The 25,556-nt window shown below is 44.5% G+C and overlaps 2 protein-coding genes across 3 annotated transcripts in view; one reads left to right on the top strand and one right to left on the bottom strand.

Annotated features, from left to right (window-relative positions):
* Mcph1 (microcephalin 1) overlaps positions 1–25,556 on the bottom strand; it is a 213,694-nt gene that overhangs the window by 55,337 nt on the left and 132,801 nt on the right. The window lies entirely within an intron of this gene.
* Positions 7,758–25,556, top strand: part of Angpt2 (angiopoietin 2) — a 50,324-nt gene continuing 32,525 nt past the window's right edge. The window contains exon 1 of the mRNA XM_036166492.1: positions 7,758–8,335. Within this exon, the coding sequence (XP_036022385.1) occupies positions 8,048–8,335 (288 nt within the window). The 5' untranslated portion in view covers positions 7,758–8,047. The remainder of the gene's footprint in view (positions 8,336–25,556) is intronic.

The raw sequence follows: 25,556 nt of genomic DNA, 5'->3' as shown, positions 1-25,556 counted from the left end.
ACTCAGCCAGATGGATGGGAATAGCAAATGAGGGTTATGTGCATTTAAAAAAACAAAAAACCTTGACATAAGCTATTTATTTATGTTAACTTATAACCAAGGGAGATAATATATCTAAATCTGAATACTTATTATGGCATTTTTATCTCTTTTTAAAAATATTTCTCAATAATTAAGATAAAAATTTATAAATTTAGATTAAAAGAAGATTAATCTAGATGGCATTAGGCCACTTGAAATGAACACTCATTCTGTGGAGAGATGCAGACAGTTCATTCAGAATGGCTATGAAGGGGGCTGGACATATTTCTCAGGAGCAGGAGGATCCAAACTCTCAAAAGTTTGTCTAGATGGATTTAATGTAAAATTTTAGCTAATAAACTCACCTCAAAGTATCAAGTACTGTGTCAAAGCAAAGATTTAACTCAGGTCATGAGTGAAACAGCCATCACTGGCACACGAATCTTTTACAGAGAACGTTTACCATTTGTCCCTCAGGGAGGAAACGCAGAGATGCCAGGCTGGCGCTCACTCACCGCTGGAGAATTGTACTCACCGTTTTCTCAAAGCTGTGACTTTTATCTGTACCCTTCTGACATTTGTTTTTTGATGGAGGTAAATATTCCACAAAAAAATATTAGAATGAAAATATTTAAAAATCAAATAGTGTTTGAGATAACTTTATACAACAGGATAATTATATAAACTGAAATCTTCCTAAAAATTTGAGGAATTTGTGGTGTAATCTTAAAAAAATATTTACTTGCATATTTCTCAAGTTCCTAATAAACAAAAAGCTCCCCTTTCAGAGCCTGTGGGCTCTAGAAGATGCAGTGTGGCTGTCAGATATGAAAGCTCTTTAACAGGATGCTCTGCTGGGTCCTGATGGTGCAAACTGTAAACAATTTGAGACTCTTTAAAGGTTCTTTGAAACAAAAATCTATCCTATCTAAATGTCAGTCAGACATTATATCATGGTAAACACTCGGATAAGAGAGTGAGTGAGCACCTGGTACCTTCTGATATAACTAAACAGGAATGGCAGGCATTGAGAGGTCACATGATCTTCTTATAGCCCCTCACCCTGCCCTCATATGCACTCATCAACAGGCCAGGTCTGTAGGTCTTTGTTAAACGGAAGTCACACAGCTGGGCTGAAGATGGTGACTGGGGGTGACAGGCCCAGGCTACAGACCCTGTGGTCCTTTAACGTACTTGTCACCATCTACCCGGAGATGAAAACATGCTGGCGGTGTGCGGAAATGGCTGTTTCCCAGGAAAGGAAGTGGCCTGAAAACACATCTGGCAGACCGTCCTTCCCTCCTTTGGCAGTCAGAGAATGATTTTAACAAAATATTCACTTCCTCACCTCTCACAAAGGTGAATTCCACAGAGTCAATGTCCAATTCTAAGCCAGTGACTTAATTATGCTCTAAATATACTGGGCTAGCTATTTTATGTCAAACGCTGCGTGCATACAGCAAACATAAATAAACACACAAACAAATACTTCCAACAAGAACGGGAAACTGTGCTCCAATTGGCACCATATTTGATTCACAGGCCCATCACATGCTTAGCTGTGAATACAGGACGAAGCTAAAGAGACAGATTGGGAAGGAATTATGAAAGCCAGAAAACTGAGTATGTGGGGGCAATGTGAATACACAGCTAGCCAGAACATTGACACACATGCTGGGTTCCCAGGGTTTGGATTCTAAGTCTCCACTGATGAATGAGTTTGTGTATTCACACAGGGCTGCCCCCTAATGGTGATCATAGGGGCACCTCCCCATGACCACATCTGCACCATTCACAAGAGCTAGTACTTTCATGTAGCACCCAGCTCAGTTTTGGGTCGTGACATGGATTCTGTTGTTAGAAGTATCAGTACCATATAGGGTGGCAGCCAGCACTAAAACAACAAGTCTCAATCCTTTCCAAAGAAGTTGTGTTTTTACCTTGTTAAAACTGGAGTAAAAATTATTGCTTTAGGGGCTGAAGATACAGTTCAGTGAGTGATAGTATCTGTTCTAAGAGCATGAGGACCCACCCATGAATGTATGTACACACACATGCATGTATGTACACACGCATGCATGTATGCATACATATACATCCCATGGCTTTACATTCAATGGCATTACATTAGTGAAAAAGAAGGGTCCATGGATGCACTTGGCTGGCAGGAGTCTTTGCTTCTCACCCCAGTGAGCCTTGATTTCTCCATCTTTAACAGGAATGAAAAGCTCCATATGTATTGATGGATCTGTGTGCCTCTTTGAACTTTCCTTCAAGGGGCTTTCCTCTGGTACTTTTCTCAAATTGACAGCTGGGGATACCTCACGGCACCCCAGATTCTGGGCTCCATATGGGCATGCTGGCCCTCGGGAGTGGTGGGAGTTGGTGTGCTGACATTTTTGCTGATGGCCACAGTCTGCCTTTGTGTTGTTCAGATGGAGGTCGACATGCACTGAGTAGAAAGTAGCCATGCCAAGGTATTGCTGTGCAGGACCTGCTTTGGGACTCCTGAAATATTATTATCTCCCCCAGACCCCTTGTGTGTGTTGGGGGGCAGCTTTAATTGTTCCCTCGATTCTCATTAATGACTGCAGACAACATGGACAGAACAGTAGAAACTTCCCTGGCAAGTTTTAGGTCCAGTGAGTGCCTAATGCTTTTCCCTGCAAAGGAACTTTGAGGTGTATAAAGAAACGTATCAATTATTTGCCGATTTTAAAGATGCCAAGGGCAGGAGGAGATGGCCAAGAGGTCCCTCAGTTCTCTCCCCACTGTCACATGCCAGGTGCCTGAGAGTCCATGTGTGCCATTCTGACTGCAAAGACACAGTGTCCCAGCTTCACCCTGTAGGGTAATTCAGCAAAGTCTCATATACCAACAAGGCACTTTTCAAAACTCCAGTCCAAGCTGGCCAGATGTGCCTGTGCCAGTCAGCACGCCAGGTCTCTGTAGGCAGTGATGGCATGGAAAGAGGACTCTGCTGTGCCTGGTGAGGGTACAGACAGGGGACTGGCTCAGAGGGGCTGCCTAGCTCTGCAGAGAGTAGCTGTGATCCAGACCCAAGTGCAGGGGACCCCATGCCTGTAAAGGGTCTGAGCGCTCTGTGCATTTTTAATAACACAGGCTTTTGTAAAATGTCCCTTGTTATGTGGTGCTAATGTTCTTCCAGGTCAGGCAAGAGGTCCTGGGTCTATCCACTTATCTAACAAAGACAAAACTCCTAGTGACATTCTGTAAACTGGTTCACCCTGACAGTGGAGGCCATGGGAGCTACTCACAAACGCCCTCTGGCATGGGTCGCGTGGCAGCTGCCCACTTCATGTTGATTTAAAATTGCAAAGTACCTGGCTTCCTAGGATACTATTTCCACAGAGCCAATCATTTTCTGGGTGACGCTAGGCAAGCCAGAGGCTCTGACCACTCTGATTCCAGGATTCTGACAGCAGGGGATCTGTGAGAGACTAGATTCCTGAAGAGTTGGGGAGACCCTGTAGCTTTGACCTCAGCTGAATGGGATGAAATGATAACACAGGGTGGTACTTAAGGGTCTTTGTGACACATCCTTCCCTACAAGACTCAGGGTTCTTTGTGGAATAATGTGCAGAAGGATTGTAAGAACCAATGGTGATAGCATCAAGGAAGCAGTGTTCTCCAGATACACATATGAACTCACACTGATTGTGATAGCATGCATAAGGCCTGTGTAAGCAACAGCCATCCAGAATCCCAGCATGGGGGTGGGCTGAAATCCCACCATGAGCTGAAGAGTTACTGACATTTGACAACAGTTGGGAGGAGGGATAAGCAATGATTTTTAAATGATGTGACTGACCCCTGTTAGGTTGAGCACACAGTAGGGCAGGCTCCACTCTCAAGACTAGCTAGGCAATAGTATATGGACTAAACAGGGAGGAAGAGGAGGGGGAGGAGGAAGAAGAGAAGGAGGAGGAGGAGGAGGAGGAGGAGGAGGAGGAGGAAGAGGAGGAGGAGGAGGAGGAGGAGGAGGAGGGAGAAGACGACGACAAAGACAAACTTGTTACCATCATTATCATCTCAAAGTTGGGTGGGAGGGTGGACAGGATGGTTATGGGTGGGTGAATGTGTTCAAAGTACATGGTATGAAATTCCCAGAGAATTAATAAAATTATTGTAGTTTTGTTTTGTTTAAGGTCTTTGTAGATGGCTTCCTTTCTGGAAATGGGTAACTACGTCTTTCTGGTACCATCAAATGGCTTAATGAGAAGCGGAGACAGCTCTATTTTTTTTTTTTTTAAGTGATCATTGGTGTTTTGCCTGCATGCACGTCTGTGTGAGGGTGTCAGAAGCCCTGGAAATGGAGTTACAGACAGGTGTGACCTGCCATGTGGATGCAGGGAATTGAACCCAGGTCCTCTGGAAGAGCAGCCAGTGCTCTTAACCACTGAGCCATCTCTCTAGCCCCCAGAGATGGTTCTTGAGAGGATAAATGGGGCTGTGAGGTTTCAGCTGATGACATGTAACATGGCAGAAAATACACATGATGCTGCAAACAAGCTGCACCACACACAGCTGCTCCGCAGAGGCGATGGGGGCCGAGGGCAGCTTCTAGGAAACCAGTGACAATATCCCTCAGTTTGCATCTTGGTCTGCTTCAGCAATCCTGTCAGCAAGTGACTGGGGGAAGCCAAAGGTTCTGTGGAAAAGGAACACTCTGGAGAATCACAGAAAAGGATGGAGGGGCCTGAGCATGCTCAGTGGCTTCCCCAAGCCACAGTGGGAATCACTGGCCAATGGCTGGTGGCACTAAGAGCATGGCCCTTTTGGTTTCTGCTGGCTTCCCTGGAGCTGGTGTCTTGTGAAGGTCTCCTGTGAGTTCTCCTAGCAGTCTAGCTACAGTCCTAACTATGTGAGCCCCTCTGAGTTCCTGTGGCTCTGGGGGCTGCCACACTGTGTCACTCACCCCTTGCTCTGTGATGGCATCCTTTTCCTAGCACCTCAAAGTGTCACTTCTCCTTGGGCTCTGTACTAGCCCTCTGGCCTGGCATCTGCCACACTGTAAAGTAAGGGCCTTTTTTTTCACCTTGGATGCGGACTCGACAGTGAGTGGCCTCACTGAATATGTCCCATCCCCAGGGTATGGATTTGCTGACTCCTCCTCCTGCTTCTAACTCATAACCTATTTGGGTGTATGAGTCAGAATTTTTTTTTTTTTTTTTTTTTTTTTTTAACAATAGCACCCATGCACATGTGTGTTTGTGTTTATTTACTTTGTTTCATTTGAGACAGAGCCTCCATGAAGCCCAGGCTGGCCTCAAGCTATAGCTTCCTGGGTGCTAGGACTGCAGGCATGTGCCATCATGCCTTGCTCTGATCCCTACATTCTTAAATGATTGAAAATAATAAAAAATGTAAAGTGCTGTGTTCACAAATAAAGCCCTCTTCTGGCAGGCCAAGAGCTGCCCGGCAGCTGCCATGGTTTGCTGATACAGTCACTGAGACTAGGGCAGTCCACAGAGCTCGGAGTCTCTACCATCTCATTCCTCAAAGAAGCCTTGCTGACTCCACTTTTACTCCTTTCCATTTCAGAATCTATGAAGAACAGCTCCTACCGTGTTCTGGGGGACCGGTAAGGACAGTGTCCATAGCAAAAGCACAGAGGCCTGGTGTCCCCAGCAGGTGATGTTGCCTTACCCTATGTCCTCTCATAGTGCTCTGCCTATGGTCTCCTTCCCTCCCTGTCCCACCATCCCCTCTGGATCAGAAGTCCTTGTGTGAGTCACCCTTTGCCCAGCAGAGTGTTTCACTTGGTACTTGGCATCTCTCTTTTTCCATGTTTCTTCTTGTAAAGCATCTTGATTTGCCTGGAACACTATTGAATGGTTCCAAACTAAACCATATATTAAAGCCTTGAATTGTGCTTTTCCAAACAAACAAAAGAAGAGATTTACACTCATTGCTATTGCCTCGCTCTGAATCAGAGAAAAATGTGGAACTGTGGAGCTACCATTTGATGGTGAACAAATTAATCTCCACTTAATAAATGAGCCTGTAAGGAAAGGGAGTTAGCAATCTTAAATTGTGCCTATTATGGCAACTTAATCCAGAATATTCCACAAAGAAAGAATGGCTCCTATTTTCTAAGTAGGGGAACTGAGGCTGAGAGCAGCTTAGCTTTGTTAAGTACGCACAGCACTGAAGTTAGGCCAGCCTACTTTCTTCTGGGTGTTCTGAGTAGGGATGTCGGCATTAGTGAACCATGCATCATCTCTCAGGAGTCAAACCTCCTCCTCTACTAACTGTCTGTGCAGAGCACGAGTTCTGGCCTTTCTGAGCTACAGAACTCTCTAGTAGTTTGGAATGCCTGTGAGTCCCTTCTAACAAGTGTGAGGCTTGAGGCGTCTGTAAGAAGGCATATCTCCACTGATGGGAAAGTATGGTTGGCTAATTCCTCATTTATACAGGAAAAGCTGAATTTCAGTTAGAGCTTGATGAAGAATAAAGACACATTCTTTTCTTCTCCAAGTTCATGGACCCCCATCATATCTGCCTGTGGACTTTCGGATAAGGACCCCTGTTCTAGTTGCAACAGTCTGTTAATAGGATGCATTTAAAAAAGATTTAACTAGGTCTCTTCTGAACTGACTCTGAATAACCAAATTCACTGTGCAGATTCCAGATTCACCTATAATCTAAACTCACAGCTCTTGTAACCTCCAGAGCCGAGCATGCACACTGTGGAGCTGCCTGGGCTTTCTGGAGGCAGATACGGTCCTGAGTCAGTTCACCGGATCCCGGAGATTGCACAGTGCCAATCTCTGGAGCATTAAGACCTAGTTATGAAGGGGAAGTGAGTCTGGACCAGCAGGGCCACAGAGCTGGAAGCACCTAAAAAGTCAGCATAGCCCCTGACTTTTATGGCCAAGGGATTTAGCACTTAATTAAAAGGGGAAAGTGTTTTGCCCAAGTCCATTGACTGGGACTAATTTAATTAATAACATGTCACAGAACGATGGATTCCCTGAGCAAACCCCGATACCCTAAAGGACAGGGTATGTGTTCCCTCTAGATAAACGTCATTTAAATATCTAGCATAAATTAATAGGCCATTAATGAGGCCAAAGTATTTTAAACTTTATTTATTATTTAAATGGCTATTTTGTTTTAAGTTACAAACATGTAAGAGCTGAGAAACTGATCTTAGTAACTAGATTCAGTAACATCAAACTGGGTTAAAATAAAAATTATGAATAGCTTAGCTAATAGTTAAAAAAAATCAAATAAGACCAACAGGACTATACCCTACCCCCCTTTGAAAAGGCACAGTTTATAAGAGCTGGCTGGTCTTACTCTTTATATTTACAGTAACAAAAATAAAGTCCTGTTATAGCTGTAGTTTTATTCCTACAGGAAAACACAGAAACTTTCACTGTGTTTTAAAATTAAAGTCATTACCTCAGATACTCTGCAAGCTTAGCCAGTGAATGAGCGGACAGACAACAGAGCCCCAACTTCTCTCTAGGAAATAATTAGGGTGGTGCCTATGACATGCCCAGGGGCCTTGCGGCTGGTCCTTGTTCCCAGAAGGCTTCTGCAGTGCACAGTCCTTCGGGGCAGCAAAGCACTATGCTCTAATTTTTCCTGTTGCCTGGCTAGTGACCCCCTACAGGAAGATAGTGGGTGAGCCAGGGGGCGGAGCGGCTGGCTGCACATGTCTGGCTGCTCTTATCAACTTATCATATAAGGGAAGGAAAGTGATTGATTCGGATACTGACACTGTAGACTCAGGGTAGAAACAAAGAGTCTGTGCAGACCTCTGGAGTGAGCGGGGCTGCTCCTTCCTCTGCAGGACAGCTCCCTGTGTGCCGGGGCACAGAGGAGAGACAGCCCTGGGAGTCAAGCCTGCTTCAGGAACGGGAGGAGAAGGCTCTCACTGATGGACTTGTTCATGCAGCACAGCCCTGTGCTCTAGACAGCAGCTGAGGGCTGAGGACGCATACGTGCCTGCAAGTTTGCTGAGCTCACAGTTTATAACCCAAAGAGAGAAAGAATGTGGCAGATTGTTTTCCTAACTTTTGGCTGTGATCTTGTCTTGGCCTCAGCCTACAATAACTTTCGGAAGAGTGTGGACAGCACAGGGAAAAGGCAGTACCAGGTCCAGAACGGGCCCTGCAGCTACACATTCCTGCTGCCGGAGACCGACAGCTGCCGATCTTCCTCCAGCCCCTACATGTCCAATGCCGTGCAGAGGGACGCACCCCTCGACTACGATGACTCTGTACAAAGGCTGCAGGTGCTGGAGAACATTCTAGAGAACAACACACAGTGGCTGATGAAGGTAGGAAGGTGGGTTGGTTCTGCTGAACAAGAACTAACAGCTCTGGTTTTATCAGAGACTGGGGCTATGGAGATGGGCTGGAAGCATCCTTGAGTGAAGGATGGCTTCTTTTGTGCTGTCCTGGAGTAAAGCAGTCAGAGAGTGAAGAGCAATACAGGGGCTGTCTGAAAAGAATGCCAGTATCTGTTCAGAAAAATCCCTGAGCTTAGGAATCTTTACTAGCCGAGCAGAGGAAGTGTGCCTCTGCAGATCCGCATGCTGCTATGTTTGAGTAGCTGGGGCTAAGTGACACCCATTACCAGGACCTTCTCAGCGGGTTGTAGGCATGTGAGGGAGGCCGTGAACAAGACAGCACGGAGCCAGGAAAAACGTGACAATCACGTTAATTACGGATACTTAACGGATGGAGTCAAGTGCTTTACCAATTTCCTGAATTTCTTTACGAAAATAGATTATGACTGTCGGTAAAAGAGAGGAAATTAAATAAAGCCAACCTCATGTTCTCGGAGTCTCAGGGCTGCGTATGCCATGAAGGGGTTGCCATCTGGAAATGGGGCTGTATTTCCCAAGTGTCCCGGAGACACTGCAGCCCGGTTCAGTTCCATGGACAGGCTGTGAGCTTGTCCCCACGTGGGGCTGTGATGCTCAAGTCACACTGGGCTGAGAGGGTCTGACAGTTTGTTCTCAGGGCTGCAACGATCTCTCTGTTTCATAGCCTTTTTATAGAGCGTAACCAAAATAAGACATTGAAAGGTCTGTTTTGCTTTCACAAATGATTGTTTTCTACAAAACCTCAAATGACCCTGGAGTTTTCTTTATGTGAACCATATGTATTCCACAGGAAGTTGAAACAAAACATGCAGATAGTAGATGAATCGTTAAACATTATGACAATGACATCACATGCTTACAAGGTAATTATTTAAAGTCAGATAAATCTTTTCAAAGATGGAGGACTTCATTGACTACTTCTTCCCAGAAAAGCATAGTTTATTTTTCTCAGACTTTTCCATAAACTTTTGTTTGACACCCTTCCTTAATCTGAGAATAGAGCTGTGTTTCTCATGCATACCCCAACTTTCTGAAGTAGACAAGCTTTTGCTGGAAATTGGAGTCTAAATGAATGAGTGTTGCCAGCCCTAATCTTGTGGAGAGAGGGGAGTCGTTCAAATCAAAGAACAGAAAACAAAAACTCCCCAGGACTACAGGCAACACAACACAGAAATCCTCCTCAGAATCGTTTTTTTCCTCAGTGATTTCTTCAGCTTTCCTCCCTTCCAAAATCCCCAGATATCTGAACCTTTATGTGTGTGACAACTGACCTCTGATGTGTGTGTGACAACGCATGTTCTCACGTCTGGGCAGTGACGGGTCCCAGGTATCGGCTTATCTCTTTGGATTTCTTTGGCAACTGTCATGCTCACTTTCAGGGACCTTCCACATCTACTGTGGCGGTGGGGATACTGGTGAGCAGAGCTCCACAGAGGGAGGAAGGCACATCCTTCTAGTAAACACTCTAATCTGACGACTACCAAGTCCTCTGCTAAGATAAACAGTCACCAAACGGGGGGAAAAAAAATGTTTTGCCAAGGGCAACGCTGCTCTTTGCTCAGCGGAGCCTGGGCTGGCTGTACCTGGGCTTGTGTTTCCTGCACAGGGAAACCACCCGCGTTGTGGGGCTTGGCAAAGTGGAACTCAAAGCTAGGCGGCCGCAACCTCCTCCTTCCCAGAGTCTACTAGTAAATATTTGAACAGTAGCACAGTGGCATCTCAAGAGCCCTTCTTCTAGTGGTTTAGCTAACTGTCACGGAGGGGCGGAGGCACGCTTATCTGCTCATCAGTGGCGGCACCTGCTCCCGGCAGCGTCTGCTCTAGCTCTGAGCGGTGCACCTGAGAAAGGCAATTTGCCAGCTCATTCACTTGGTTTATGGGCTCCAGGCGTGGAGACAAAAGCAAAAAGTAAATATGAAACCCACTCGGAATGATTAAATGAAATCTCTCTGGTTGTTTTTCTCCTCCGTGTTTTGGCACCTGCAATAATAAACACTGCTTTTCTCTGAGGGAAGAACATAACGTCTAGTGGAACCACAGATAAGCCTGGTACCTAAAAGACAACAACACGACCAACACCTATTTATAGATTATCACAGACAGAAACAGCGCGATTCGGTTTCATTGTTTCACGTGTTTTCTCTTGAGCTGTTTTTTTTAAAAAGGTTTCCTTATTTCCTTGCCCTCCCTGATCTACACACAAAACTCACCCAAGAGCCATTCAGCTTCCAGGAGTTTCAAAAACTTGTCAGAAAGGAAAATAAAGGCACAGTTTCGGTGAGTTTGGCAGATGAATAGCACTTCAATTTCTGAGCACTAAGCACAGCCCAGGGAGTTCAAGCTAAGTAAGCTCCATGAACACCATCAAAAGGGCCCACACTGCCCCTTTAATCTGTCATGCAAAGGAAGTGTCAGCCTCTGAATGAATGTGGGGGGAGCACATGAATGGAACAATACAGGGGAAGGCTCACTCTCTATGGCGTGGTTAGGCAAGGATAAGATAAACCCCTGGTTGCCAGACCCCATTCTGCCAGGTGATCAACCATTAGGACAAACCTCTGTCCCAGCAATTTCAAACACATTTCACACAGCCTCTCAGCTTACCAACATGCATTGTATTTTTTTTTTTTTTTTTTTTTTTTTTTTTTTTTTTTTTTTTTTTTTTACCCAACAAGAGGAAATATGGAAAGGAAATAAACAACTATTTCACACTACTGAATGCCGTATATTTTATAAACAGCTATGAACCCTGCGGCCACTTTAAGACAGAGTGACTTGAAAAACACAGCTAATGCTTATTAGCTTGATGTAAACATTTCCTCTGCCACTGGCCCCTCAGTGCTGGCTTTTAAACAACACAAGTACAATGCAGGAAAGGCAATCCTTTTCTTTCTTTAAAAGCGATAATAAGATATCCTTGAAGAAAGGTCTGGAAACTGCAATTCATCAGTCCAATGCAGGGGGACCAAGGCAGTTATGCTCCGAAAAACATAATTGCTGGGAAAACAAATGACAAGGGGTTTGCAGAGGAGCTCAGCCCCTCAGAAACTTCCCATCGTGTGTGTGTGTGTGTGTGTGTGTGTGTGTGTGTGTGTGTGTGTGTGTGTGTGTGTGAGATCACGCATAGCACTCTTTATCTATATATTAAAGAATACAGAACCTGGTTCGTTATGGGAAAGATGCCTTCCCATTTTCTGTGACACTTATGATCAATGTGCTGCCCTGAAGCCTGGAGAACAGCAGCTATACCCCCAGGAATTACATTCTGAGTTGGGAAATAGTATTAAAAGCATTTTTTTTTTTTTTTTTTACATCTAGATAAGATGATTAAACTACCTATTTAAGATCTCAGGGAAAAAACTACTATGATTATGGTCATTATATATTAGCATCATCATTTTGAGGTATGTTGGGGGGTAAGTTTCACTAGGGTTGAGAAGGGTAAGTGTGTTTAAAGAGTGCAGGTACAGTACAGTGTATAACTTTTCACTATAGCGGTGTGCTGTCACAGCAAGAGTGTGTCTATCATAGTACATGCCAATTCTTACGGTTGCATAAGGATACATGTTTACTATACATGGATCTGTAATTTATTTACTATAGTTAGGTGGTCTCTGGACATACTGGATTAACTATTTGGGTGTCACTCTATGGAGCTGATTAGTCTGAAGGAAATGACTTCCTTCCTACCTCACTTCCTGTTAAGACAGGAGATGATCCATTCAGTTTCAATGCTGATAATAGAAAACTCACTTGGCTTTAATTAAAATGGGTCTATACAGTTAACAAGCAAGTTGTAATTCAGAAGTTCATCTGTAAGCCAGTGCCTCTCTCTGAAAAGCTGACACAGATAATAAGGCCCATGGTACTTATTTTATTCTAACACATAACTGAAAAATTTGGGCTGGTGAGATGGCTCAGTTGCTGACCTACTTGCCACACAAGCATGACAAACCTGGGACCCATGTGAAAACTAGGCATGGTGCCATGCATCTGCAACTCCAGCATTTGTTGGGTGGTGCACAGACAGACAGGGCCCTGGAGCTCGCTAGTTTAGCTGAACTGGTGAGATCCAGGTTCAGTGAGGCCTTGACTCATAAGTGGAGAGTGACTATTAAAGATATTCAACATCTGACTCTGGCTTCCATGTGTGTACATAAACTTATGCCACACAAACACACTCCTAAATTTTTCTATATTTGTATTTAAAAAGACAAGTTAAAAACAACCCTGTCACCATATAGTCAATTAAAAAAAATAAAAATATTAAGAAAGATATAGGCAAAGTTAAAATCAAAAGTGCAGGCCTTTAATCCCAGAACTCGGAAGGCAGCAATAGGTAGATCTCTGTGAGTTCTAGGCCAGCCTGGTCTACGTAGAAAGTTCTAGGACAGCCAGGACTACATAGTGAGACTCTGTTTAAAAGCACAACACCAAAGACAAAACCCAAAGAGGAAAGTCAGACTGTGGAAATGAGGAGAGGAGAACACCCTTCCGTCTCCTCCTTCTCTCCAGACCTTCCTTCAGGACTTGCACAGCTGTTCACTGTGGTCAACAGAACGTGTGTGCAGCCTCCCTTCCACTGCAGACTGTACCGTTACACCAGGGCCAGCATTCGCCTTGGCTTACCGGGTGACAAGAAAAGATGCTGGAGAAGAGAAACCAGGGGAAGGAAAGAAATGAGGAGCGAGGTAAAGGAACACCTGAGTTAAAGCCCAGTGCATATGGGCCGAGGAGCAGGGGAAGGGGGCCACCTGGGACGAGTCAGCACGAGTCAGGGTGAGAGCGGGCTGAGGGGCAAGGAGCGCCCGGATTACAGCCAGTGTGTACAGGAGCAAGGAGGACAAGAAAGGTGAGAAACAGTGCAGGGGCCGGCACTTATGACAGGGATGGCCGGAAGGACTTTGTATCTTTCCATAACTGCCCATGAAATGAGGACATCTTGAGTTGGGATCAAGGTAGTGTATGCAATGGACCATGAGCAGACTACTACTAAATCGTGGGTCAACTTTGCAGATTTTTCCCTATCACTTTATGATAATGACACAGTACCCTCTGCCTCTGTGGCAGTGCGTATGCAATTGTGTGTGTGTGTGTGTGTGTGTAGAGAGAGAGAGAGACTGTCTTCTCTGTGGAGTATACCCTTCAGAAAAAGGACTAAGCTAGACATTGCCAGTTTTCTCTCATGTCCTCTTCTGACACAGAGCAGTGGTTCTCAACCTTCCCAATGCTGTGACACTTTAATACAGTTCCTCATGCTGTGGTGGCCCCCAGCCATACAATTATTTTTGTTGATACTTCACAACTATAATTTTGCTACTGTTATGAATTATAATGTAAAGATCTCTGTTTTCTGATGGCCTTAAGTGGCCCCTGTGAAAGGGTCATTTGATCCCCAAAGAGGTTGTGACCCACAGGTTGAGAATCACTTCTCTAGAGTGATATAAAGAAATCCACTCAGTTCCTGCCAGGCTTTTATCTCTGAAGCAGTGGCAGTAACATTAGAACAGGAGGTAGGGTAGCATGCTCGGCACAAGCTCACTTTAAAGTTCCTTGATATCTCTAAACAGGCACGGTGGGTGCAATCTTCCACACGTAAGCTTGTAAACTAGCTTATACACTGGTGTGATAACACCATGCTGTGTGTGGCTTAGAGGTCATCAGGAGCTCAGAGAGAGGAAGAGTGTGTACTCTCCTCTGCAGGGGAACCTGCCATAGCTGAGAAGATGCCAGGCAGGGCCAGGAGCGGCATATGAATATGGATTCGGACAGAAGTGCCATGTTTTTCCTAAGCTCAATGACGTGAATGAGTGTATGCCATCATTAATCCGGAGGTGTTTCTTGTTCAGAGTCGGAGCCATTAAAGTTCATTTATTTGCTCAAAAAATATTGACTGAGGGGCTCCAAGCATCCAGAAAGTGTTTGCTCTGGATGCTGGGGTAAGTGGACGGGGAGGAGACTACTTGAGAACATGGCCTGGAGAGACTTGTGAAGTCAGACCTGTACCACTCAGGCAGATGAACATATGTCTAGAGAAAGAAACCTCAGGGCAGGGGGGCAGGGATGTTGACAGTGTGTGAGGGCAATGTCAATTTTCACTGAAAAAGGAACTTATTATAAAATGAAAATCACATTATTTCTGAATGGACATGCTTTGGAAATGGCCAATACACAGTTAAGTACCTCTCAAGTTCAAAGGCAGGTTTGGGCTATATGAGACATAGCTTAAAAAAAAACTCATTAAACACATCAATGTAACATAAATGTCTACAGACAAATATTTTAAAATACATGGAGTGAAGGATAATGTTTATCTATAGCCAGACTCGCCAATAATTTAACTTGTAGTTAGAGATGGAAAAGGAAATGAACCTGAACAGGCTAGCAACCTGGCCCACATCCAGAGTCAGTAACATAACATATGCACATCTCTCACTCGGCAGACCCAGCAAAGTGGACAACTCTCCCATCAGGCAGACAGGTGGGACTTGCCCTTTCTAAGTGAAGAAGATGGTGGTGGGGTTACTAAAAGAGGGAGAAGGCATCGAGCAATACCTTTTATGCTAAGCAGAAGCAGGACGTTCTACTTTGCCCAGACCGTAAAAACAAGGACTGTCTGATAACCAAGAGAAAGCATGTGTACAAAGTCTTGGGAATTTCACCCAGATCCAGGCCCTTTCTAGAAGTGCACGGAAGATAAAATCCTGGATTCTGCAGTACACCACTGCGAATGACTGACAATATACATTTCAGGAGTCATCTTCTGTCCTTCCCCTTCCACTGTGACTTGGAAAGCCCCCTGGACTGTCTCCCATCTAGCATCCTTAGCATGGGCAAGACCAAAGACAGCCGACACCACTGGCACTGCATGCATGTTTAAGACAGGATAAAATCAAGTGAAGAAAATAAAACCAGTTAAAACATGGGCATTGTTGTAAGATAAAGTTTACCAGTTTACTGGGACTAAAATGACTATTTCACGTGGTTTGAAAAAAGGGGAGGGACAGGCCTTGCCCTCCTCCACTTAAACTCTAGGTCTGATGTGTTAGCTGGATATCCTAACCTAGCCTGTACCAAATGGCAGAAGATGTGAACCTACAAAAATGTGAGAAGCGGACCTCATCCCTTCCCCAGCACCATTCCTCCATTATTAAGAATTATTATCGTTGCAATCCAAGGAGAATCAATTACAGAGTGCCCCCTATGTCCTGACCCCACCAGGGTCCTCAGAGGGCAATTTTTCTGCCTCAGGTCTCCCTCTGAACAACATTTCATATCTGGGAATAAATCTTGAATCAATTTGATAATGTAAGAAAATATTAAACCAACATTCAATGTTTTAAAAAATGCAACCAGAAACAAAATTTAAAATATAGTCAATCATTTAAAATATAGTTTTATGGAGAATTCTTAAGGGATGAGATACTAAGATATACGTCTTGAAAATGCATTATTTTATCATACTAATTAAGTTTCACAGAGGAGTAATTTCTGTGTGTTGAATATTTACTATTGTTATTGGCCTTTGTTATAAGGTACTAGAGGAAGCAAACACCCAGGCTTCCCCAAGTATTTTGTCACATTCTGTCAAGAACAACTGGGCACCTCTTGTTCAATGTGTGGACACCTCTTCCAATTCACCAGCGTTCTTTGATGGGAGCAGCTCAGTTTTACTGGGTGGCTTGGTCTGGTCATCAGTCTGGCCCTGAGGACCACCTTCATATCACCCTGTCCGAGGAGGATTTCTGAGCCTTCCAGGACACATATATGTACCCTCACTATGACTATTCTTGTAAATTCATAAGAGGAAGGCTAAACCTGGATTCAGACTCATGTCTGATTAGTTTTTTCGTTAGTTGGTTGGTTGGTTTGATATGGGGAATTAGAACCAGAGCCTTGAGCATGCCAGGCAAAGCCTCTCTACCTCTGAGCTACGTCCCCAACTCTGGCCTTACCTCTTTATGCCATCAATTAACAGCATCCCACTGAAATTGCCACAAACTAAAGATTTCTATTTTGGCAGCCTAGAGAGTATCTTGGGAGTAATGCTCAACAGCAAAAAGTGGGAAATATGTCATGAAATTGTCTGCTCATGGATTTACAGCAAAGAGGCCACCCGTCTCAGCATAACTTGCTGGGCTGTATGACACTTTAAAAGGCCTTTAGCATAAAATCTGATTTTCTGTTCCAAGATGTACTGGACAGGGAGCTGGGAAGCTGCCCACCCACTCTGGCTGAAGGGCCTCTGGGTTCTCAAGACCACCAACAAGAAGGAAAAGAGGTGAAAACATTAAGACTGTTTCAGACAATTTATTTCTGGCCAGAGCCAGCCTCAGGAATTTTGCCAAACTCAAGCAATGGGAGGTAAGGGGGTGGGTGTGGAAACAACACTTTGATGTTCATCCAGGGTATGGAATAGAGACATTCTACACAAAGTGAAGTCTAAATGTGTGTATATAAAATTTATAGTTGTGTTCATGCTATTATCATTATATAGTTTGCTTTGGGGTTACTTCTCCAGGTTGTCTGTGTTTGCACATTTACTTAACCACAAAACAAACCATTAGAAGACTCTGACAGAAGTGAGCTGACTTCACTGCTGTAACCTGAAGGTGTAAAGTTAAACATTTTCACAGGCCTTTTGTTGGTGTGTGTGTGTGTGTGTGTGTGTGTGTGTGTGTGTGGTGTGCTTGGCAGTTCCAGGACCATAGTTTAGAGATTAGAGATTGAGGTAGAGATTCCCTAGCTACTGCCCAGACAGCCTCCCTCATTATCAATATCCCACACTGGGGGGGGGGGGGAAGGGCTGCTAAAAGGGGTCAACCAGCACAGGCACATTTACCAGCCACGATCCATGATGCAATCTTGAGTTCATTCTGTGGCTTTAGAGTGACATCTTGTGCCGTTCCAGCATTTCATACAAAATGTCTCCAATGCCCCCCAAATCCTCAATACCTCAACTCCGCTTCCCCTTGACAGCCCCCTACAGCCCCCAACCCCTCTTGTCTGTCCCCTCTGTTCCTTCAGAATGCCCTGTACTGAAAGTCACACATGCAGTCCTCCAGAGAGCTCCTTTTGCTTACTCAGTGGTATTTTAAGAGCAGGTTAGCCACTCAGTATCTGCTTAGTCACCCCTCGCCTCACTCAGCTAAGTTCACTGGCTAAAAGCAGGACTCTGTACCTTCAGGAACGAGACAGGCTTTCTTAGGGTAACTGCGGTGAGCTCACAGAATCATCATGTTTCCAACAACAGAGTGGGAGCAGACGTGCACTGGAAATTGTCAGATGCTGTACAAGCAACAAATTGCAACTATGATACATTCATTAATGATATCAAGATCTGTATAAGAGCTCCCATCACTTAAAGGTTTTGGTTCTATTCAACTTCTATGCTGTCTGAGGTAGGGACCGCAGAGTGCGTTCTGTTCTTACATACCTAAGTGACTTTCAACATTGAACAGGAGGACTATGAGCAAACATGTTCAATGGCTTCATTCTGCATATCACCTAACAAAAGGCCTCTTTGGAGATGGGTGTGCCCGACAGTTGTCCATGACACGACATTTTCCTCCCACTCGTCCTTTCCGGTTCCTGTTGTACTCACAGGACCTACAGTGAGCCAATTAAAATGGCGACTTCTTCTTTTTAAATGCATTTTTACCACTTTAGGCTATGTTAGTTTACCTGCAACTGGGAGGGGGTGTCTCAGCATGCTTTGTTGTTCAACAAAATCACAAACATGTCAATGTTAACAGATAGCTCTGCAGTACCTTCTAGACAGGGATCTTGGGCAGTCCACCAGTCAACCTGCATGCCTGGTCGGACAAGATGCAAAATTACTCAGAGGTAGTGTTTCCTCTGATTTCTCTCTGGGTTTCTGGAAGCATTTCCCCCCCTGCTATTAAAGTTCTAGAATAACAGATGATATCAATCTTTGGGGTATCTACTAGATAATGATAAACATTAGTCTGAAGATAACTGGAGTCTTGAGTTTTCTTAGACTATCTAGTCTTAGGAATCTTGAGCACTTATTAGATACAGATGTAGCTTTAAAATTCCCTGAACAAACTAGGCTCCTTAACGGGAAAGTTTGGTGCAAAAATGCTGCTAGAGAAACATCACATTTTGCTGAGTGACACAGAACCATCAAATTCCAACCACAAGCTAATTATCTGTTTAACATTCGTGGTATGTTTGTGAAATTCCTTATTATTTTTAACTACGAAGGAACAGATTCAATTTTCCTTTTAAAAAACTTATTTGACCTTAATAAAGGGTTAACAAGATTTTCTGACAAGTATAACTTTAACTAGATTGTACAGTGAAATGTTCTCAAAAGTGGTGATAGTTGAGACAAAAATATATTAAAAATGAAGACTAATCAGAACTATTTACTTAGATAATAGTTGTTCATTTTATAATGTGTAATCAACTTTAGACCATACTAAATATGGTTCCCTTTGGATGGAGGTAATAATGGCAAATTTGTATCTGTTTCTCCTTTTAACTGCAGTTTTAAATACAGATCATGTGATACCATGAATCTCCATGTCTTGTCCATCTTACACCCAATTCAGAAAAGAGACTCAACTCGGGAAGATGCTGGACGGGACAGTACAGATGGCAAAACTACCTATGTTTTTTTCACCTCAGAGCTTCCTATAACGCAGATTTTCAGTGGCCTCAGTTGGCTGATCTGTACTTCCTCTTGTGTCCTCAGGACACACAGTAGACTTCTCTGTGTTCCCTAAACCTGCCATTCTGTCACTGCACACAGCTGCCACTTCTAGAGCACACCTGTCATGCTGAAAGAGCAGGAACAAGGGAGGAGAAACAGGGGCCGAGTTCTGGTAGACTGGCTGTGAGCACAGACATATGAGGTGTCCTGCTGCGTGAGGGACAGGAGCTGCAAGGCAGGGCTCACCTCCACATGGGAACACGGGGAACTCTGCGGCCAGTGGCTGTGGCTGTCCCACCTCCCTCAAGCTCTGCTGTTCACAGGACCCAGACTGAGAAGTAGAACTCTGGGACCCAAGGGATTTAACTTCCATGTAACTAGGTGTGAGGGACCACAGATGCAAGCTGTTCCCCAGGCTATGAGACTCATGTGCAGAGAGATCTGGAGGCAGAAGGATGACAGGAGAGGTTCTCAGGGGAGGGAAGATTCATGAACAAGTTAGTCATGAAGACCGAAAGGCCACTCTCGAAGCAGAGTAAGTCAAGACCCACTGCCCCTGCTCCCCTAGTCCACCACTCACCCATTGGATGAGGGTTCTAGTTATTCGAATTTGGACTACTGCCCGAGCTGCCTTATGCTTTATTATGAAACTCAGTTCAGTTTTCAAAGAGGAAATTACCCAGCCTGCAGCCCACTCATGCCACGTACATAATCTGATGAATATACTCTCACATGTCTGTGTAATGACACCCCAGGCCAGCACATGGAGAGGGTCCAGCACAGCTGGTGACTTTTATGTCCTCCTCCCCTGCTGGGTCCTCTCTGCTCAAGGCTAATCTTTATTTTGCTACCAACTATAGGTTTATATAACCATGTTTTGAATATCATACAACTGGAGCAGTGCAGTCTATACTTCTGCTCAGTGGTTTTATTTTTTCAATGACTCATTCATACTGTTGCATGCATTGAAATGTGCTCCCACGGTTACTGGGGAGTGATTTGTTATACAGCACAATTTCCATACCCATGTGTACTAGTTCAAGTGGATGTGTGCTCTTTTATGGGAGTCAACACTTCAATACTTCTCTGTTGGCCAAACTCATGTGCTATACCTTGCACTGTTATCTTTGGAGTCTATATTGTTAGAATGACTTAAAAGCAGTCTGGCGTGAATTCCAAGATCAACTTATTTTCTAATGAAATTCGCCATTCAGAGCCCATGCTGAGTAGTGGTTTCGGTGTTCATATTGAAGTGTTGAGGGGGAACTCTGAAGTGAGGGATTATTTCAGGGGATTTAAGTACAAATATAATAAATTTCCCCAAGGTTATGGTCAGAGGTTAGAACGGAGACAACAGAAGACTCAAGAGATGGAAGTGAGGTGGGGGTGGGAGGAAGGGCCCTGGTGTCCTGGTGCTGCTCACTCAGCTCTGATGCTACTACCTCACCCCTGCCACCTTCCTTCCTCATTATTGGAGGGTGGAGGGTGGGGTGGGGAGGTGGGGAGGGAAGGACTGGCATACACAAGTTTTCCGAAGTAGAGCTTGCTTCTGTGAGCTCTGGGAGTTTTCTTCCTTTACTCTGTCTTTCTGGATTGCACTGCTGTCTGACAGGTGTACTCACTGGTCACGGCTCACACCAGCTCTTCTCCTAGGGCTTGCTGCCTGAGCAGTTCCTAGGATTACCCCCACACAAGAGAGGCGCCATTCCTTTGCTGAAATTGGCCCATGTGAGACTCCTGGCTGCTGGGGATAATGACAGAGAGAAGGATTCTCACCCCAACTTCTATTTCCCATTGCCATCTTGAAGGCACTTGCTCTCTTAGTAGGACCTTGGCCCGCAAAGGCAATGCAAGCCTCAGAGGCTGGGGGTTGAAGGGTTCAGGAATGAGGAAAGATCCTGGTAGGTCTGCACCTACCAGCTGGAAAATCCTGGAACACAGGAAAAGTGATGTTTTCAAATCCTTCACTTCAGCTTTAACTTTGGCCTTGAAAGTCACCCTAGAAGGGCCCAAGATGCCAAGGAACCAAATACTCAGAATGTGGACCCAGACAAGTGGCCAAATTCTAGGGCAGGCCCTTCCATCAGGGGACTCAGTAAGCTGCAGAGTTGCAGGGTTAAAGCTGGCACCCACACTTTTAAAATTTGAAACTGAATACTTAGAGCCAAGGCAGGCTGTCAAGAGCCCTGAACCGCTGATCAAATTAAAGTGGCTCATGGGGTCAGGACCAAATCACAGGGTAACCACAGTGAGTGTTGGGTTAAAAATGGGGCAAGAGGATGCATGTTTGGACAAACCAGCAGATCTAACAGTATGAAGAAAACTCCTGCTACTGCTGTCTTCTCTACCTGCCCCTCGTTCCCACTGTGAGCCAGGCAGGGCAGACTCTGAGCAACCTGGGGTGCTAGCGTCACTGTGGTTCTGAAAAATGAGCACACTCAGATGGTCTCAGGGATACCAGTATGAGCCTCCAAAGAAGGAGCGGACAGGGCCAGCTGCTCTGTGATTCAGAGCATACTGCAGCCCCTAACCTCACTCACTGGTAAGCACAACATAACTCTTAAAATTCGTCCCCCGCCCATTTGTGAGTAAAAATCTAAGCATGCAGAAGAAAAGTCAGTTCTGAATGGCATGCTTTTTATAACTCATGGCAGTGGAGTGAAAGGGAACAGGAATTTTCCACTAGCTTCCATTCGAACAGCCGTGCATGCAAGGCAAGAGGGCTGGGGAGAGGGGCAGACCTCCAGAACTGCAATTAATTATGGGGAAAATGCCTCGAGTCCCTTGTACTTTCACCACAAGCATTTGGAGAATCATGCTGAAGCTTTACTGCCGAAAGGGCTGTGCCACTCAAGTCAACTCAGCTTTTCTGCATAGCTTGAGAGTTCCAGAATTGTTCACCTAAGAACGGGGGAGGACAGGACCTGTACAAACTATGAATCATAGGCAGCAATGGGTAAGATCATCTGAAAGCCGATGCCCATGATGTACCTCCACCTACCACCCAAATGAACTGGCGGCCCAGGGGCGAGCACAGAATCCCATGGCACCCACACACTGCTCTGAGAACATGCTACCAAGTACTCGATGCCTGGAAAAGCGGCTCACCTAAAGAGGAATGAGCTTGGCAACAAGCTCGTAAGGAACGTGGTTGCTGTTTTTATTTTTATGTTTGTTTTTTTGAGACAGGGTTTCTCTGCATAGCCTTGAGTTCCCAGAGATCCTCCTGAGATCCTTCTGTCTCTGCTCACTGAGTCCTGGGATTAAAGGTGTGTGCCACCGTTTCCGGCTTGGTTGCTGTTTTTAATGTCAGAAGTTAGAAAAATAATGAAGCCTAAGACTTTTGCTAAGGCCTAAGGCGACTCAGTAGTTCTGTTCTGTTTTTCTAGTTTTGCAACAAGCACAGAGATAGCAACTAAAGGCAGTATCTTGATTGGAGGCAGGGAAAGGGGAGGGAGGGCTGCATTTCCAGTGCACTGAAGGCAAGGCTCTGTGCAGGATGTTCCCAATTTTCTCCGTCCCTGACACCCGAGGCATTGCAGTAGCTACTGTTTTTGTTTCCATAGCACCCCTAGGCTGAAAGGAATACCTAATAAATAAATTGACTACTATATTAGGTCCAAATACTTAAATACTTAGCATCCATTTCAAAACATTTATTTTATTTTATTTATTTTTTGAGATAAAGTATTGCCATGTAGCCCGGGCTGGCCTTAAACTTGTCTCAGCCTTCTGAATGAATCTGTTTCTTAAGCATGAAATGGAGTTGACTTAGCCTATGGGCATGGCACAGCTTTTTTGGAGTCAAAGTGGATACTGCCCCTGTTCATTTTAGTCCATCTTCTTTCCTACCGGGCTTCCTCTCTCCAACAGTGGCTACCAGAGACTCAGCTTTGCAGAAGGACAATTAGACATTAATAACTGTGGGGCTCAGAACCCCTGGTTCTTCCAATAGCTGGCAGAGATGAAAGCTGTGGGTTTTCCTTGAGCATCTGAAACTCCCCTCCATGATGTTATCTGTTTGCTGTAAGGGATTTAGGCTGCCTTAGTGTGTACTTTGGAATCTGCTAATTTGTTCAACTTGACTGGATGCTAACCTACTATAGAAAGCTGCTTCCTCATCTTCTTCTCCACCTATTCAGAGCAAGGGCTCCTGTAGTCCAGGCTACCCTTGAACTCCTTATGTAGTGGAGGACGACCATAAACCTGTAATCCTTCTGCCTCTACCTCCTAAATTCCAGGATTATAGGTGTGGTAACCATGGCCAGTTTATGTGATGCTAGAGATTGCACCCAGAGCTTCATGCACACCAGGCAAGTACTCAGGCAACAACTGAGCTCAGTGACCAGCTCCACAGTATTTCTATGGCAGTTTGCCCAGCGAGGAATGGACAGTTGAAGATGCTGCCCCAATCAGCAGTGAATATGGAGCTGAGCTGAGATTACGTCCCCTGCAGAGGTGCCCACAGGACAGTTTCAAAGACAGGTCGCCACACTCGGTCTTGGCACAGCCATCTCTCTCAGGTTTCCACTTTGCCACCCAAAAGCATGGCACACTTAGTGCATTGGAGGAACTCCAGACAGAATTAAACTCAACCAGTTCGTCTATTCACTTTCATGGAGCACTGTGGCCTCATTCCGCTGGGCACTCGGCAGAGCCACCATTCACTGCACAGCTTCTGTTCTCCCTGCCACTGAACTCCACCGAAATGCAGTGTATGACTCAGACATTTATTTATTTGTTATTTATTTTTAGACTAATGGGAACTGTATGAATTCTTTCTTGGGCTTCCAAGGGCACATGCCTTTTATGCTTGATCTGGAAAGAGTCATGTTTAGGAATGTTAAATTACTAATTTACCTAACTGCATCCTTTAACCCTCCTTGGGCAGCTAGAATGGTTTCACCCATAGTTCTCAGAGCATAAACTCACATTCCCAAGTTCATTCTCCAGGCATCATGTAGGTATTCCCAGGTGAAAGGTACAGATAAAATCACCCATTTTAAGCGGTGTCAGGCTATGACAGTAAAAATACATTACATATTTCATTTCAAACATCTTGCCCTTTAAAGCTCTTTTTGTTGGATCATAAAATGCAGGGAATACGTAGGGCACAATGAGATGAAGCTTACAGTTTAATATTGACTTTAAGATGAGAGTTCATTCAATAATTTGTTCCTAGGCCAACATGTGAAATATTCTATCATCTTTGGGTGTGTGTGTGTGTGTGTGTGTGTGTGTGTGTGTGTGTGTGTGTGTGTGTGTGTGTGTGTGTGTAGCCCAATCAATGAGCTCCAGGTTCAGTGAGAGACCCTGTCTCAAGAGAATAAAGCCAGAGCAGATACAAGGCTATCTTCCTTTGGCCTCTACACACATAGAGAGACACAGACACATAAGCATGCACAAAATTTAAAAGAAATATATTCAGTTTGGAGTAGCATGCCTTCATTTCATGGCCAAATTGTTTTTCTGCCTGGAGAGTAGCTCCGTTCCTTCTCCAACATGAATGAGCCCCCAAACAGAAATCTGACCAACTCCCTCTGAATAGGAGTTAGAAGCAACAGCAGCCCTGAGCTGGAATGCTGTTATGAGAAGCTCGGCACAGTATGTATTTTTGTGGTAGACACTTGCTTATTTTGGGTCAGGAGACATAATTAGACACTCGATGATTCGCCCGAAATCATCATCACCATTTGCAGTTCTCGGTTGAGCTTCTTTTCTGTGGAATCAAACTACAGACATCCACAGAACCCAGGGCATGTTGTTTGCAGGACAGTCTTGATGGACTACATGCCACAGGCAGAAGTAGGACATGCTTGGGGGTTTTCTACAGCCTTACAAAGTGAACAGTGCTCCTAGTTTAACCACCAAAATGATACTGATAAGTACTTCATGTATTTCCTATCAAATTTCAGAAAATCCATATCAGTTGTAATTAGGAGAAAAAGTTCCACCATTGCATGCTTTGTTGCATACTTGAGTGAGTGCTGAGAATTGCCATACCTTCCCTGCACTGCTGCTTCATCTTCATGTAGCCCAGGCTCGTCTTAATTTGCTACATAGATGAGTATGACTCTATTATTGACTCCATCCTGAGGGCTGAGATAATAAGCATGTATCACCACACCTGTTTTCAATGCAGTGCTGAGGATCAAGCCAGGGCTTCATGAATGGTGGGCAATCACTCTGACAATTGAGCTATCTATATTTGCAGTCCCTGAAGTATTTTTTCTTTGAAAATTAAGGATCTATACATATCCAGGTATGGTTGCCTACAATCTCAGACTTCAGAGTTAGATTGGGGAAAGAACATTATGAGTTCAAGAATAGGCTTTCAAAATTTGATATACAGTTCCAGGTCAGCCTGGGTTTCATGAGACTTTGACTCAAAATAAAATAAAAAACCTGCTAATCAGATTTAAGATAAGTTTGTTAAAAATGTTTAAAGATATATTTTAACTTTAAAAACTAATGTGTAAAGCAAGGCCTTGT

The sequence above is a fragment of the Onychomys torridus genome, chromosome 17, assembly GCF_903995425.1.
Source record: "Onychomys torridus chromosome 17, mOncTor1.1, whole genome shotgun sequence".
Taxonomy (NCBI): Eukaryota; Metazoa; Chordata; class Mammalia; order Rodentia; family Cricetidae; genus Onychomys; species Onychomys torridus.
This window is presented reverse-complemented; position numbering and strand designations above follow the sequence as displayed.